We start from the raw sequence: 14835 nt of genomic DNA on the forward strand, positions 1-14835 counted from the left end.
CATAATTTTAATCCTCCAGAGATACTCCTTATGAGCACAAATACCTTACTATATTGGAACTTGTGCTAGTTATTTGGAAGTAGCATTGCACTGTAATAATTTATCTTGTCTAATGCTTGTTGAGCCGCAGAGAAGATAAAAAAACATGTTGGGGGAAATGAAATAATGATGTTGCATGTGTGCTGGAGCAGTTCTGAGCAGGGAACATCAAGGGATCTTAAACAGAGCAGGGACAGGTGCTTTTTCCCTGACTCTGCCCATCGGGGTTTGTGCTGACCAATTTGTCACTTGGAACCGAGTTTGTCATAATAGTTATAATTTCCAGACCAAGATAACAAACATAGGATATAATTCCAGAGCAGTGCCTGGGGACTGAGCTATGTCATTATAAACCTAATGGAACGATGAGAATGAAGTCCTGCTTTCTCACTGTGTTTTACAGTAACTGCTATGAAAAGATGGGGTCTATAAACAGAACACTGTATCCAAAGCAGCAACATAACATTTGGTACTTATATATCATAGTATACATTAATTCCATACTGACATGGTATGCCCCACAGTTTTACATTTTCAAAATCCTTTTTAAATCATAACAGGTCTTATCTGTATCTTTATGAATTTGGTAAAATAACCATTACTATCCCTACTTCACAGATGGCAGCACTAGCTTCTGTGAGGTTATGGCCAACATTTACATTTAAATTTAGGCCTAGATTTCAGTGTTTAGACATTATAAAGCATGCTTTTTTCAGAAGAGCTCATGGCTCTTACATTTTTTTTATGCTCATGGTTCCTACAGGAACGGATGCTTGTCCCTTCTGAAACTGAGATGGTTTTTCTCTGTCTTGTGCAGCCAATCTTTGTAGGTTGGTGAAGCAGCTGACATTCAAAACCAACTCCTGCTCAGTTTAGGACCTCTTGGTTTGGCTTGAATTTTCCTAGAGTGCCCACAAGATCTCTGGTCTGATCTCTCTGTCAGAAAGACAGACATTTGTGTCCAAGCTTGGCTGAGTTGCCATGTGGAAGTGCGTGCATCTGCACCTGAATCCTTGGGGTATTCAATCCAAACTGCCTGACATTCACATCAGGAGAACGAGGCTCCTCGCAAATGTCAACTGTCAATGCTGTTTTTTAAAGCCATGGTCACTGCAGGAGACAGCAGCTGCTCCTTGTAGCAGTTGAATTGTTAGAGCATCCCCGCAAAGAGGAAGACTTGGTCTCCACTCTCTTTTGCTTGAGATGGCTCCAGCTCGCATGTCCCACCTTGCTTGTCTCTAAGGTATGGGCTAAGCTGACTAAGAGCAGCCCACACAGCTGGGCTCTGCACAGAAGAAAATAGAGGATTAATGAGGTTAGAGATTTTTTGCCAGGTTATGGTGCAACTTCAACAGGGGGAATAGAAAGTGCCCCATATGTTTATCCAATTTCAGCTTATAATAGCCATACTGACCTTGGTGCTAAGCACTAATCACCAGTTGAGGTTAACAGACCCATCTGTGCCTCAGAACATGAGCTCCTCCCAGCTGGTCATTAATCCCCAGGAAATATCCTATGTCTCAATCATTGTTGCCTAATTATTGTTTATTACAGTTGATGGAAGTTGCACTCTGCACTGCTGGATGACACTTCTATTTGCTGGCAGGTTCAAGTGTTATTGCCTAATACAAAACCCATGAAGAGGGGAAGTATTTTAGTAAAGGTCAAATGGGTGCTGGTGTTATTTCCCACTCCGGAAAACTGCAGTAAACACTGCTGTGAAGAACAGATGAGTTTTCACCAAAGAATGTTCTCGATAATTTGAGATAACAGAGGCAAAGGCAAGTGAGAGACGAAAGGTCAAAATACCTGCACCAGTTTCTTGTGGGAGTGTATCTGGAAGGACAGATATAGGTGCTTTGGTACCATGTTGGCTCATTCAGGTCAAAAATGTGGTGTGTGGAATAAGTACAGCAACAACATATGAAGAAGCTGATACCTGTTCTAATACCATGTTACCTATCATTTTGTACAATAAACACAAATCCCTCCCCATCTTATGCAGGTTTATGAATAAGAAATGGGAATTACTTATGGGACATTTACTCCTGTTCCACACAAGCCACTTATAAAATTACCATCTTCTAAGAAAATATTGTTAACTTGTGAACTGGGGATTGCGCATCTTTTACTTAAAAAAAAATTACTTAGAAGAAAATGAGAACAGAAGGCAAACACTGCATTCACCAGAAAGTGCAGTAAATTTGCAAGAGAGAGAATTCACCTTATTCCAGTTACAGTCTAAATAATGATGTTTTGTTCCAAAATAGATTGCATTTAAGACAATGTACATTATTAGGAAAATACTAAAGTGCTGGAAGAGAGAGAGCTATAGAAAGGTTCCAAAGATATTTGTTCTGGGTTATCGTAAACTAAATAATACTTAGCTAAAGAATCAGCAATCCATTGGATTTCAGCTAATTTGAGCAATAACTGGCCCACATATCTGCATTTAGTAAGTCTGATTTTGAGAAATGAAACTATGATCTGAGAGATTTGACATAATGTGAATTACTTTACAGCTTTCTGAACACTGGCAGAGCATCAGAGAACATATGTATCCTGAAAAACTTTCCAAAGCTGAAGCAGCAAGAAGCTTTTTGTCCTTCATTCAGAACATCAGAAAAGCTACAAAAGAGGAGATACTGCAGATCATTAGAAGTGAAAATAAAGAACTTCTGTAAGTCATAATGAACAAGCTTTCAAAAGGTTTAAGTTACTTAAAACTGCAGGAGGGCAAATTGCATGCAAAGAGTTTCATTCAGTTCTACTGGTGATGTCCTAGCATTGCAAAACCAGTATTCAGTACTATCTACAGGAAAAGGATTTTTTTTTTGGTAAAGTTGTGTTTGTTTTTGTAGTATAATATATTTGTAGCACACTGTTCAGCCACCAAGATTGTATCTACAATGCAAGGCAAACATGCTTTGTAACTTACCCAAAGCTTCTCATCCTGATTGCTTCTTTTGAAACACTCTATAACTTGTTCTTGACTTGCCCGTTTTCCTTCAAATGGAAGCATTTCCTTCAAATGGAAGCTATTGCGCAAAGAAGGGGATGGTTCATCCCTGGATATTGTCCTAATATTAGAGTTTGGGTATGAACAGTGTGTGCACCTAGACTTGGGAGCTGGAAAGCATTTCTGAGTCCTACCATACAGTCAGGATCTTTCAAACAAATTATAGCAGTTGATAACAATAGAGATAAACCTGAGGGTAACTCAGGTAGAGTTGAAGCCTGTTCTGTAGTTGCTATTCTGTGTGTAGAAATAAAACACTTTTTTCCATTTACTACCTTGTCCTGTAAACTTTAAGACACTCTGGATAGTTTTGGTTTTTTAATACTTTTTTGATCCTATATTTGAATAAATTCAAATATTATTATCTATGGATATGAATAATTTCTGGAGTTCATCTACCATTTTGAGGTGGAAGAATTCAAGGACATGGTTTTTTCCAATGAGAGTAAAAAAATCTGTATCTTACCTGCAATGAAGAGATCTTTCGGCACATTAGCTTCTTTTTTCTGTATGCAGCAAAGTCTTTTCAGTATTTTCTAGTTCATTACAATGATACGTTAATTTCCACTTCTTTGTAGTCCGCAGGTAGTGGATGCCGTAACCTCTGCTCAAACCCCAGCATCACTGGAGGCCATACTGGAGTTTCTTGACTTTAAGGATGCAAGCACTTCCACCCTGCAGGAGCGATTCCTGTATGCCTGTGGATTTGCTTCTCACCCCAGTGAAATGCTCCTGAAATCTTTAACTGTAAGTCAAAGGACAATACAAATACAATGGAGTTAATATTCTTCAGCCTCATCCCTGTCAAAGGGGAAGGGAAGAAGAAACGGCTGTTGCTGTTTCCAGTTTTCCTTTCTTTATCCCTTCCAGGGTTTCCTTTAAGTGTGCCAGTAGCATATAGCCTGGAAACAACAAAAATTAGTAGGTCCAGACTGGAATTCTATTTATTTTGTAAAATGTTATCAATATCTACTACTTGGAAAACAAACATAAGTCTGAATGTTAGCAAAACGATTTGAGGGTTATTTGATTGTTGCCTTATCAAAGTCCTGTAATGATTTAATACGTCTTTTTTTTTTTTAAACATAGCTTCAAAATTAATCTACTATTTGAGACACTGAATGTAACTCAAGGGGTAAATGGCAGTCAGTTACTATATGTAATGATAGAGCAGTGCTCTGCTTAGCCTGAGCCCAGGCCGTTGTGGTCATCACTGCCTTTGCATTGCACTAATGTTCACAGGAAATGAGGGAGGGTATTCAGCCCACTACAGACTGTGGTTCATCATATTTATAGAGAGACTAACAGCATTGGTTTTGCATAACAGGCTAAGTTTAAGGGTGATATTGCAAATGAAGAAATCAGAGAAACTCTTGTCATTGTCATGGGAGCGCTCATCAGAAAGCTGTGCGACAGAGAAGGCTGCAAGCTTCCAGTGAGTATCTGCTGTTCACTGCTGGCCAAATTCTGGTCTGCAACACATGTGAATGATCCCTGCTGATGTTACTGGGAGAGCAAGAGAGACATGGGAAGCATATTCCCCCCGTTTTAAAATAAGCCCATAAACTCCTATGTTTGATAGAGAGAAGACTTTTCTTTTTTTAATAATGACATCTACTTTGTCAGCTTTAGGCTTTAATCTGTTCTCTTCCCGTTTCTGTGGATTTCTCCCAGTTTGCCCTTGTTTGACAGAACTTTTTCTCACTGCCTAGTCTGTCAGCAGAAGCAGTACTTTTGCTCACTTGTCCAAAAGCATGAGCCATGTCCTCAGAGAAACACTGGCAAACTCAGGATCTATTTACTCTCTGCAATCACCTCAGGTTATTTCAGCTCTTTGAAGACAATTCATTGGTTCAAGTACTCAGCTCTGCCCCAAACATGCACAGAACAACCCAGGAGGAAGGCTATCACCTTGGCCATGGACTGAGTAGGTGCTGGTGATGGAGGATGAGGATGATCAGACAAGGCACTGCAGCCTGCTGGATCTGTGCTGTTAGGGATTGCAGCACACTGCTGAAAAGACACAGAGCACCTGAATGGCCCTTAGGAATCCCTTTTTCCTTCCCTTGTAATTGCTGAGCACTCTTCCAACGTTATGTTATGAAGCACTAAAGAACATTTCCCTTGTCTTTTTTTGTGGGGACATGTTGACCACACAAGTAAGACCTGTGAGGTCCCTGGCTTGGGGACTAGCAAATGAATCAGCAGCTAGCAAATGATAAATCTATGGACCAGCTGTCACTGTAGCTATAGCCACATTGGTTATGCTTGAAGGAAGCCATCAACATACAGTTTACAAATGACACCTTTGCTAACCCGGCGCAATGATGCTTTGAAACAAAAACATGCTAGAACCCAGCCCTGCCCCTCCTGCTTCTGTGAGGGAAAAAGGTAGGTTTATGATCACCATTTAAACATGCTGTTGATTTTCTTTAGGCTGTTGTGGAAGCCAAAAGGCTGATTCTAAGTAGACTGGAGAAGGCTAAGAAAGATGACAATGTGAGGATGTACCTGCTGGCACTGAAGAATGCACTCCTTCCCGAAGCAATTCCACTGCTTCTGAAGTACGCCGAGTCAGAAGAAGGGCCCATCAGCAATGTTGCTGCCACTGCCTTACAGAGATATGATCCTTCTTTTCTCACCAAAGAGGTAAGAAAACATACTGCTCAAGAAAAGAAGTGCAAGAGATTGTATTAAACTATAAATTAACAGAGTTCATTTGTCAGTCCCACTCTTTTTAAAGATGCCCCACGTATGGTTTTTTTACCTCCAGGGAATTATTATACACATTTCAGTTCCACCCAGAAAACTCTGTACATTCCTGCTTGCCAAATCCCAGCTCCCAGCCTGCGTGCGCTAGTCAAACTTTGGCTCCAGAGTCACACACAGCCATGGAAGGTGGCAGGCAGTCTGCAGGGAAAACTGGGCTCCCTTCACGAGACCACTGCCTTCTCTGTGATGTACAGGAGACATTAGGAACACTTGGGCACCTACATAACCCCTGTCCTTTCTTGTGCTTTCATATAGCCAGGGAGAATGCGTGAAGTAAGAGAAGGGTAAAATAGCTGCATCTTACCTTGCAGCCTCCAAGAGTAAGAGAAGACATACAAAATGGTGGAACATGAGGTCCTGCCTCTGCTGCATTACCCTGCATCCCATTTCATACCTACTGCTGGCAGCTGTGACTGAGGTTGTCAGGGTGCTGCTCTGCAGTGAACATGCCAGAGGCCGTTCTGTCGGTGGGGCTACATGGCTCTCCATGGACTTATGTGTAAGAAAGATGTGTCACAACCTTCTCAGGGACATGAGGCCACCACAGGCACTATCTAGAAAATTAAAATTGCAAGATTCTGGATTTTTTTAAAAGTACCTATTCCCTTAACAGTCAAGGAAATCTCTCTCTTGATCTTACCGCTGCCACAGTATTTTGATCTTAGTGCTCCTACTTACTTACAGCTCCACTATGAAAATCAGTGTGGAAGGCTGTATTTGGACTGTGGCTGAGAGAACATAACAGATGCCCCACTTGCCCATGTGGTCACTGAGCTATACATGTCTCATACATTCCAAAAGGACCATGAAAAACAGGGTGCTGAAAATATATCCTTATGTATTAGCCCTAGGTATGGAGCTAGCTTAAGCTGATAATATAAACAAGATTCCAATCTGTACTTTGCTCAGTCATCTGTGTGAGCACTGACTGAATAACTGGTTTCCTGACCAGGTGAAGGAAACAATGAACAGGATATACCACCAGAATCGTAAAGTCCATGAAAAGACAGTGCGAACCACTGCAGCTGCTATCATCTTAAACAGTAATCCATCCTACATGGAAGTGAAAAACATCCTGCTCTCCATTGGTGAACTGCCTCTGGAAATGAACAAGTACATGCTCTCCATGATCCAAGATATACTCAACTTTGAAATGCCTTCAAGGTACTTTAAGTTCAGTATAAATAAATACAGCTCATCCTTACTTCTTTGCAGAAAGCCAAAGAACACACAGGTTGTCATGAATTACTACTGTAAAACTGAAGGAGAGTATAAAAGGATGCCTGATTTTTGTGTCACTTTTAAGTATTGATATTTCAGAATAAATCTCTGCTTTTCAATGACATTCATTTAATAGCTATTCACATTTTCAGAGGTACAAATAAGAATTAGGCATCTAACTTGCATTACTGTAAGAAATGTCATCTGTTGGTCTTAATTCTCTCAGTGGGGCCCTTGCTTTTATATTTTAAGAACCAGTGAACCAGAAAAATTTTAAAGATCACAGCACTAAATGAAAATAATAAAAATATCTCTTCTTCTCAACACCATTAATTTTCAAGCAAGACCTTTACTTGCCTTTCTATGGCTGCAGGGAGTAGCTGAAATTGGAAAAGGAACTCTGGGTTAGGGCAGATTTCTAGTGGGAAAACGTGAGGGTTTTGAAGACCCTCTTTCCTACTGGGAAATCCACCCTCTCTCAAATTTGATATTTCTACAGAACAGTAATACATTTGTTACCGTAACATTTTTGTGTCTCTGTGTTTTTGTTTGTTTGTTTGTTTTGAAATACCACAGCAAAACAGTTCGGCAAGTTCTGAAGGACATGCGTGCTCATAACTATGATCGCTTTTCCAAGATGGGCTCTTCCTCTGCCTACTCTGGCTATATTACACGTATGTAACCATGAAACTGACTTTTAACCCTGTTTGTATTCCCAAACATTTGATTAATCCACTAGTTTAGTCACAGGTGCCTTCTTTCTTTTTTAATTAAGGTGGTCCTGATGTATCATCCACATACAGCCTTGACATCCTTTATTCAGGCTCTGGCATTTTAAGGAGAAGTAACATGAACATCCGTATTTTCGATAGAAATGCTGAACTTCATGCCAGCCAGGTAACTGCCACACTGCACATAAAAACTAAGCCAGTATGTGGTTCTCCTCATATAGCTTCTAGTCAACTCAGCTAATGCTTAAGACCATGAGGTCTGCTGCACTGGGCAGAGAACAAGCCAGTAACAGAAACCCATGACAGCCAATGAGGCACATGTTTGCCCTAACCAAAAGACAGGTGTTTTGTTCTGTATCATATATCAAGTTCTGCCTCTGGTTAAAGCCTATACTGTTTATCTGATGTAATCAGTAAAAGCTTTATGAGTTTGTAAAATCAAGTCCTGTGTTTTGGGTATAACACAGGATGGAAATACAAGGAGTAGATCAAATGTACGAATCAAAGAGATTTAAATGAGATGCCTCTGTTTTGGCCTTTTCTTAATGTTGGCAACTACCTTCAATATTATAATCCTCCTAAATTTCTGCAGGACAAAATTGTGCAGTGGAACATCTTTGGGTTTTCTTCTCAAATGTCTGTGGAAAATAGTTATATGAATAAAGGAAAATTTGTTTGAAAGAAAAGTAGGCTTGGGATCGTGAGCTGCATGTGGGCAAATTCTGCCTGCATCTTAAGGGGAAAAAACATGCTGTGAGATTATTTTATTTTCCATTTTTCTAGCTGCTATACCTAGTTCCCTTAAGTCTTAGCCTCATACTTTTTCATCTACAACTGCATAAATTAGAGTTAGGCTCTTAGACATTAAGAATATGTGTAGGTTGTTAACAGCCTGAGTCAGGCAGAGTTTTTTAATTGATTCTGTATCACTGTTGCTTCTTAGGTGGTGATTGAAGCTCAAGGTCTAGAGTCCATAATAGCTGCAACTCCTGATGAAGGCGAGGAAAACCTGGACTCCTTTGCTGGCATGTCAGCCATTCTGTTCGATGTCCAACTCAGGCCAGTTACATTTTTCCAAGGGTACGGTGATTTAATGTCTAAAATGTTCTCAGCAACTGGAGATCCCATTAACGTGGTGAAAGGACTTATCCTCCTGACAGATTACTCACAGGTACTAATAGCACACTGCTTCTTTTTCTGTCTCTTAAGCACAGATGCTCCCTCCCCCACACCATTACTGTAGGACATCTTATTTTCTTTCATTTCAATGCTGATAAACCTGACCAATGTTACAGAGGCTTCTCTTACTATGGGAGCAATAGAAAAGTCACAGGTATTAAACAACAGAATGAAACTACATGAAAAGCAATTTAGAACAAAGGTGAGAACACATATCATTCTAGGAAACAAAGTAACACTGAATAAAAGCAAATCCAACTGTGTTTCCTGTAGAAAACTCATACTGCTATCAGCTATGGCCTCCTGTCCCACAGTTTCTTGTAATACAGTATTGTCCCATGTGACCACTTAAGTTTTCCTCTTCACAAGTTGTCCAGAGACCTTATGTCCAATTAGGCAATAACTGTCAGGTACCGAATGAATGAATCACTGGCATTCAAACTTTTCCAGGTAACTAACCTTCAATGCTAAGAGGTCCAAATTTCGAATGCTTATTGCTAGGCAAAACCAGGAATTAAAATGAGGATTACACAGTTTTTATGCAACTGTCACCCCAAATGGTCTGTTAATTTTATGCTTAAATATAGACTCATATACAAATATAATCAGCTACATAATGTATTATTGCAGGACTAAAAATCTAGGCATCTCTCTGAAAGTGCAGGGCCAGCATTTGGTTTGATATTTTTGTTCTTCCCAAGCAGGGATCTCCTTAGAACTTGTGGATTTAACAGCAGCACTCAGCTCATGAAACATCTGCAGGCCCAAACTTTACTTTTTACTTTTCCCCTTTAATTCTTGGCAAAAGAAAATGCCAAAAGCAGATGATGAGAAAATCCACTCTGATCAAAATTACACAGAAACACCCTCTGCACATGACAGCTGTCCCCATCCTGAACCCAGCTCAGCCCTTTTATAACAGTATTATAAGTCTAGAGGGCTTCCCAACGAAAGCTCATGCCAACAATGCTTTACAGTTCACACGCAGATTATGGGCAAAAACTTTACCATGACCTATTTAACAAACAGACTGCAGAGGTGAGAAAGATAATCATGTCCAGTGCTGAACATACAAGCATGGTGTTTACAGAACTAAATATTTCCAACTGCTGTGCATGCACCAAGCTCCATACATATCCTGTCTGAATCAGCTGGCCGGGCACCCCAAGAGCTCTGCCAGCCAGCAGATTCTCCACTCCTTGTCTTTGGAGAGCCTCACAAAAGTCTGGGGCACACCAGGGCTGGGATATTTTTAACAATATCAGGGTGTAACATTTTTGGTCAGCCACTGACTCTCTGGAAGCCTGGGCAGCAGTGTGATGAGATGGGATCCCACCCTGCTTTCTCTCTTAGGTTGCCACTAGCACAGTTGCTGCCTAAGCTCTTTGGGACTCAAGCAGTGGGCACAACCAAAAGTGCGTGTTCACAACCAGAAAGAATGGTTTTACAGCTATGTCCAGGTCAACAGCAATATCAACACAGTTTGGGCACTTCCACATAACCCAGTTAAGCTTCATTAGAAATGCTTTCGCCTATCAAGTTCTTGAACTGTGATTACAACCGTACCAGAAAACACTGTCAGAATGGAAGTGTGAATGACATAACACTGGAACTGAGGAAAAACAGTGCAAGAGAGCCATAATGAATCTAGCTGCCTGATAGTTGAGTACTGCCTCCACGTTCCCTGGCCAGCATGGACAGAGCTTGCCCAGAACATAAGCCCCTTTACAAAATCGTACTGTAGACAACCAAGACAAATGTGGATTTATTTTCTTTCAAAGAAGAAAACCAGGCATGGGAAACAGTGCTCATTCTATGATACCAAAACTCAGTGTGCCACAGCTGGCCGCAGTGTGATTTCAGGGCAGGTGAAAAACAAACATAAGATACAGACAGCACAGTTGAGATCAAACATCAAAAGGATGGCTTAGAAGCCAAGACTGAAACTTAAAAATGGGGCAACTGAATTGTCAGAAAAGAACTTATGTAATATTTGGATTGCAATTTTTGCCTTGCTGCAGCCTGATTTTGAGAAAAGTGATTTTTAAATATTAGAAAAGTTCTGCTTCCTATTACTGTTTATAAGGATCATTTTGCACAGAAAGACAAAAACTGAGTTGTACTCAAAGTGCTGTCAAATCTACCAAATAACCCCCTCCCCCTGGAAAATAGCTTCCTTTCAGTAACTTTACAACTGCAGTAATCACAATAGGCACATTTTGGAGACGTGATTTCCAAGTTAATAATATTGCTTCTAAAGCTTACACTCCTGCCCACCATTTGTAACATCTTTTCTCACATAACTCCTCAAACTGAAATCAGAGTATATTTTACAGCCATTGCAAATTCTCACAGTGTTGTTTGAGGGCTAAGAATAACTGACCAGAAGTTATAATTCCCCCTATAAAATAAACAGCTCTCATAAAACTGTTTTTGAGACTCCTAAGTCACCTGCATTAAAGTTCAGTAGTATTAATATTTCTCCTAGGCAACACACCTGCCAGAAGCACAGAGAAATTAAACACTATATTAATAGTTCAGAGAAACCATTTGAAAGCCAGACCCCAGTGGAAGATAGCCAGTTCCCAAAGAAGTGCCTCTTTCAGCCGTCTCTGTGTTGCATTACAGTAGCATGGTCAGCGCAGTACATAAAGAAACTTGTTTTTATTGAAACATAGCACGTTTCGGCATTTTAAACAGTAGCAAACTACCAATTCTGATCTTTCGGATCGCATTTTCCACTGCAAATGACATACAAAGCTTAAAATAGAAAGGGAAAGGAAAATACTGCTCCTGAGGAGGCTGGGTCCCTGTGATTTACACCTCCCATCAACCTGGATTGGGTTTGCACAAGAGGTGAAGGACAGGACTGAGCTCTAAATAAGGAAATAGATGAGCTAGTAAAACACAAGACAAGTGCTCCTTAGCTTCTCTGCTGGTTTCAGTGACAAACCTGACTTAATTCTAGGTAGCCTTTAAAGCCTTAAACTGTGCAGCCATTGCAAACCAAGCCTACCCTAGTATTATTAGGTGCAATTTGACAATGCATCTAAAAATATCTACTCCTCTGGTTGTGTGTACATGTCTCTGCCAGAATGTATACTGTTACCTCCTCGCTCATTAACAGCTACCCATGAATTCAGTCCCAATTAAAAGCAAAGTAAAATAAAGTAGAAAAAGCTTTATCTCCACACCTAAACAGACCGACAAGGAAAGTATTCTTTGCCCCATTGCAGTCAGTAGAAAAACTCCCTTTGATTTCAGAAAGACCACAATTCCAACCCATGATTTTTACTTGGGTGAAAATAAGAAATCAGAGCACAATGTGACCACACTTGCTGGGGGCGTGCTGGATTTATAAGCCACAGCCAGCCCACTGCATTCTTACATTAAATCTCAAGCCCACTTCAGCAGCAACCGACTGCCAAGTTGGTTCTGCCAAGAAGATTGTTTCAGAGATTGTTTATTTACCCTAGAAGGTAAAGTAACTATATATAGCAATCATAATTATCCAAGTCCTCGATTACGACAGGAAAACTTTAATGCTCTGAATAAAAACCTCCTAAATGTTGCTCCTTGCTATAGGGATTAGGAAGCCAGACTGTCCCTGTTTACTTCTTTCTTAAATCTTGGGACAGCATTAGCTGGAAGCACTGGGCTACTGAATAGCTAAGAAGAAAAGAGAGACTTTTAAGGTGCCTGGACATCAAAAAGGGGGAGGAAATTGGGTATTCACATATCCTACAAATGCCCGTAGCATTACAGGTGCTGAGAATACCACAGGCACAGAAACCTGGGAGGAGGGAGAAAACCATCTGGCAGAGAGGAGGAAGTGTCCTGTACGTGAGGGACATGATCAAAATAAACTTTTCTCAAATTAATGGTTCTTTTAAAACAGTGAATTAATCCACTAGTTCTTAGGGAAGTAGGACAACTATATAAAGTGAGTTAGATTGCCAAGCTGAGCGAACCTTAAAATCTTGGCTGCATGTCAAAACTTAAAAGTAATGAGCTGCCATGACCCTGAGCTATATTATCACTTCCGAAACGTACTCCACGTGATGCGTTTCCAGTCCAGCCGTAGAGGTTTCAAGAAGCCATGAGCACACTTGAGGGTTGATGGAAAATGCATGAAATGCAAATTCACAGTGACAATTAAGGTGTGTTAGCTTATGGGTTTGGCCACCCAGCCACTGAAGAGGTAATTCCTGCCATACGGTGGGTTAGGAGCCACTACACACTGCACGACTGCTTGCAGCACTTTGCATCCTACTGCCAGTACAGGGCTGCCTTCGGGTGTGCTGAAGAAGTCACAGCTCACTGCACCATTGCTGGGGCTCCTGCGAGGAGTTTAATCTGACTTAGCTGGACTGCCAGCAGAGCCTCCATGAGGCTTGCCTGGTAGCTCTTGGAAGCAGAGGCCATGATATTCCTGGCAGTGATACTCCTTGCAGAAATTATGCCAACTGGCACACAGGGGAGAGGGAAAGGATGCAAGGCACCTCGCCTTAGCTTCATCCCGTTTTCTAGGGAGCAAGGTATATCAGGGTTGTTTTGTCCACCCTTTCAGAAAAGCCCTCTATTCCTTTTTTTTCCTGCAAAATGACAATTGGTGTGATTGCAGTACAAAAGGGAGTAAGGAAACCACTGAAGTCTGCAGTCAGTAACAGGGGGGTTACCTGTGCTTTCTGATGGCTCTAGGAGATTCAGCTGCAGTCCGGGCCGACGGCCAGCATGGAGTTCCTGGGCGGCCTGGCCATCGACATCTCGGGAGGGATGGAGTTCAGCCTGTGGTACAGGGAATCCAAAACCAACGTCAAGAACCGGTGAGATACTCCCAGCATGCGCTACAGCTGTAGAGAGCTCAGGCTCCTGAGCACCGGTAGTCCCAATGAGAAGAATTTAAATGTAAAAGACCTTGCAGATGAGTTAAAATTAAATAACAGTTACATGCATGGGAGAACATTTGTTCTTCTCTTTTCCTTTCCACCTGGGTAATACCAGTTCCCACTGGTCTCGCCTGAATTTATATATCTTTACCTGAAGAACAGGCTCCTTTGAGGGCAGTTTTTATGTATGGGTGGTAGGACTGTTTGCAATTTAATTTCCTCTTTCTTAATGTGTTTTGAATTAATTGTAATGCCTGACTTTATTTGCAGGGTAGCCATGTTTATAGCTGGTAACACTGAGGTGGATTCCTTCTTTGTAAAAACTGGTATGGAAACCACTTTGGAAGTAGAAACGACATTGGACTTCATCTCCACGGTGCAGTTTTCACAGTACCCATTTTTAGTCTGTATGCAGATGGACAAAGTTGAGTCTCCGTTCAGGTAAGAACTAAGATCACACAATTTCTGAGGCGTCCTTCCAGCCAGCTGCTGAATCTGGAACTTCTGGTGTTCACAGCCATGAGAGATTAACAACAGAGGCCAAATTTCAGCCTAACACAATGAGGTACAGCGTAGGCCGTTACACACACCAACCTCTCTGCTAACCCATTCTTCCCTGTCCCTCACCCCGAGATTCAGAAAGGACCTTTTTGAAGATCACAACTTGCTCCAAACGTGCACTTTAGTCCAATTTTCTAATTTGGTTTTGCAATTAAACTAACTGCAGTGGCAGGACACTGGTCGCCTCGCATAGGATCAGTTCTAATGGTGACCTGAAACTTTGCTGGCAGTAGTTCTCTATTGGACTGTTGAGAGGGGAAGTGCATAGCCATAAACTAGCTGAAGTGGAAAGTTTTCTTCATCATCTGCTATTTACTAGCACCAACAAAAGTACCTGGTGCGTTAAGCTCTTGCAACCATCGTGTTCTATCATATTTTATTAAGGCACCAGCTTTCCTGAAAGCTAAACCACTGCGCAATAAGG

At 41.1% G+C, this 14835-nt stretch overlaps 1 protein-coding gene across 4 annotated transcripts in view; it reads left to right on the plus strand.

The window, feature by feature from the left end:
* Nucleotides 1-14835, plus strand: part of MTTP (microsomal triglyceride transfer protein) — a 33459-nt gene that overhangs the window by 16628 nt on the left and 1996 nt on the right. For all 4 annotated transcript variants that reach the window (XM_072861721.1, XM_072861720.1, XM_072861722.1 and 1 more), the window contains 10 exons: nucleotides 2562-2719; nucleotides 3637-3805; nucleotides 4386-4493; nucleotides 5495-5707; nucleotides 6783-6994; nucleotides 7628-7725; nucleotides 7827-7948; nucleotides 8726-8953; nucleotides 13663-13787; nucleotides 14121-14291. In XM_072861721.1, the coding sequence (XP_072717822.1) occupies nucleotides 2562-2719; nucleotides 3637-3805; nucleotides 4386-4493; nucleotides 5495-5707; nucleotides 6783-6994; nucleotides 7628-7725; nucleotides 7827-7948; nucleotides 8726-8953; nucleotides 13663-13787; nucleotides 14121-14291 (1604 nt within the window). The remainder of the gene's footprint in view (nucleotides 1-2561; nucleotides 2720-3636; nucleotides 3806-4385; nucleotides 4494-5494; nucleotides 5708-6782; nucleotides 6995-7627; nucleotides 7726-7826; nucleotides 7949-8725; nucleotides 8954-13662; nucleotides 13788-14120; nucleotides 14292-14835) is intronic.

This window comes from Ciconia boyciana, chromosome 5, assembly GCF_034638445.1.
Source record: "Ciconia boyciana chromosome 5, ASM3463844v1, whole genome shotgun sequence".
NCBI classification, from domain to species: Eukaryota; Metazoa; Chordata; class Aves; order Ciconiiformes; family Ciconiidae; genus Ciconia; species Ciconia boyciana.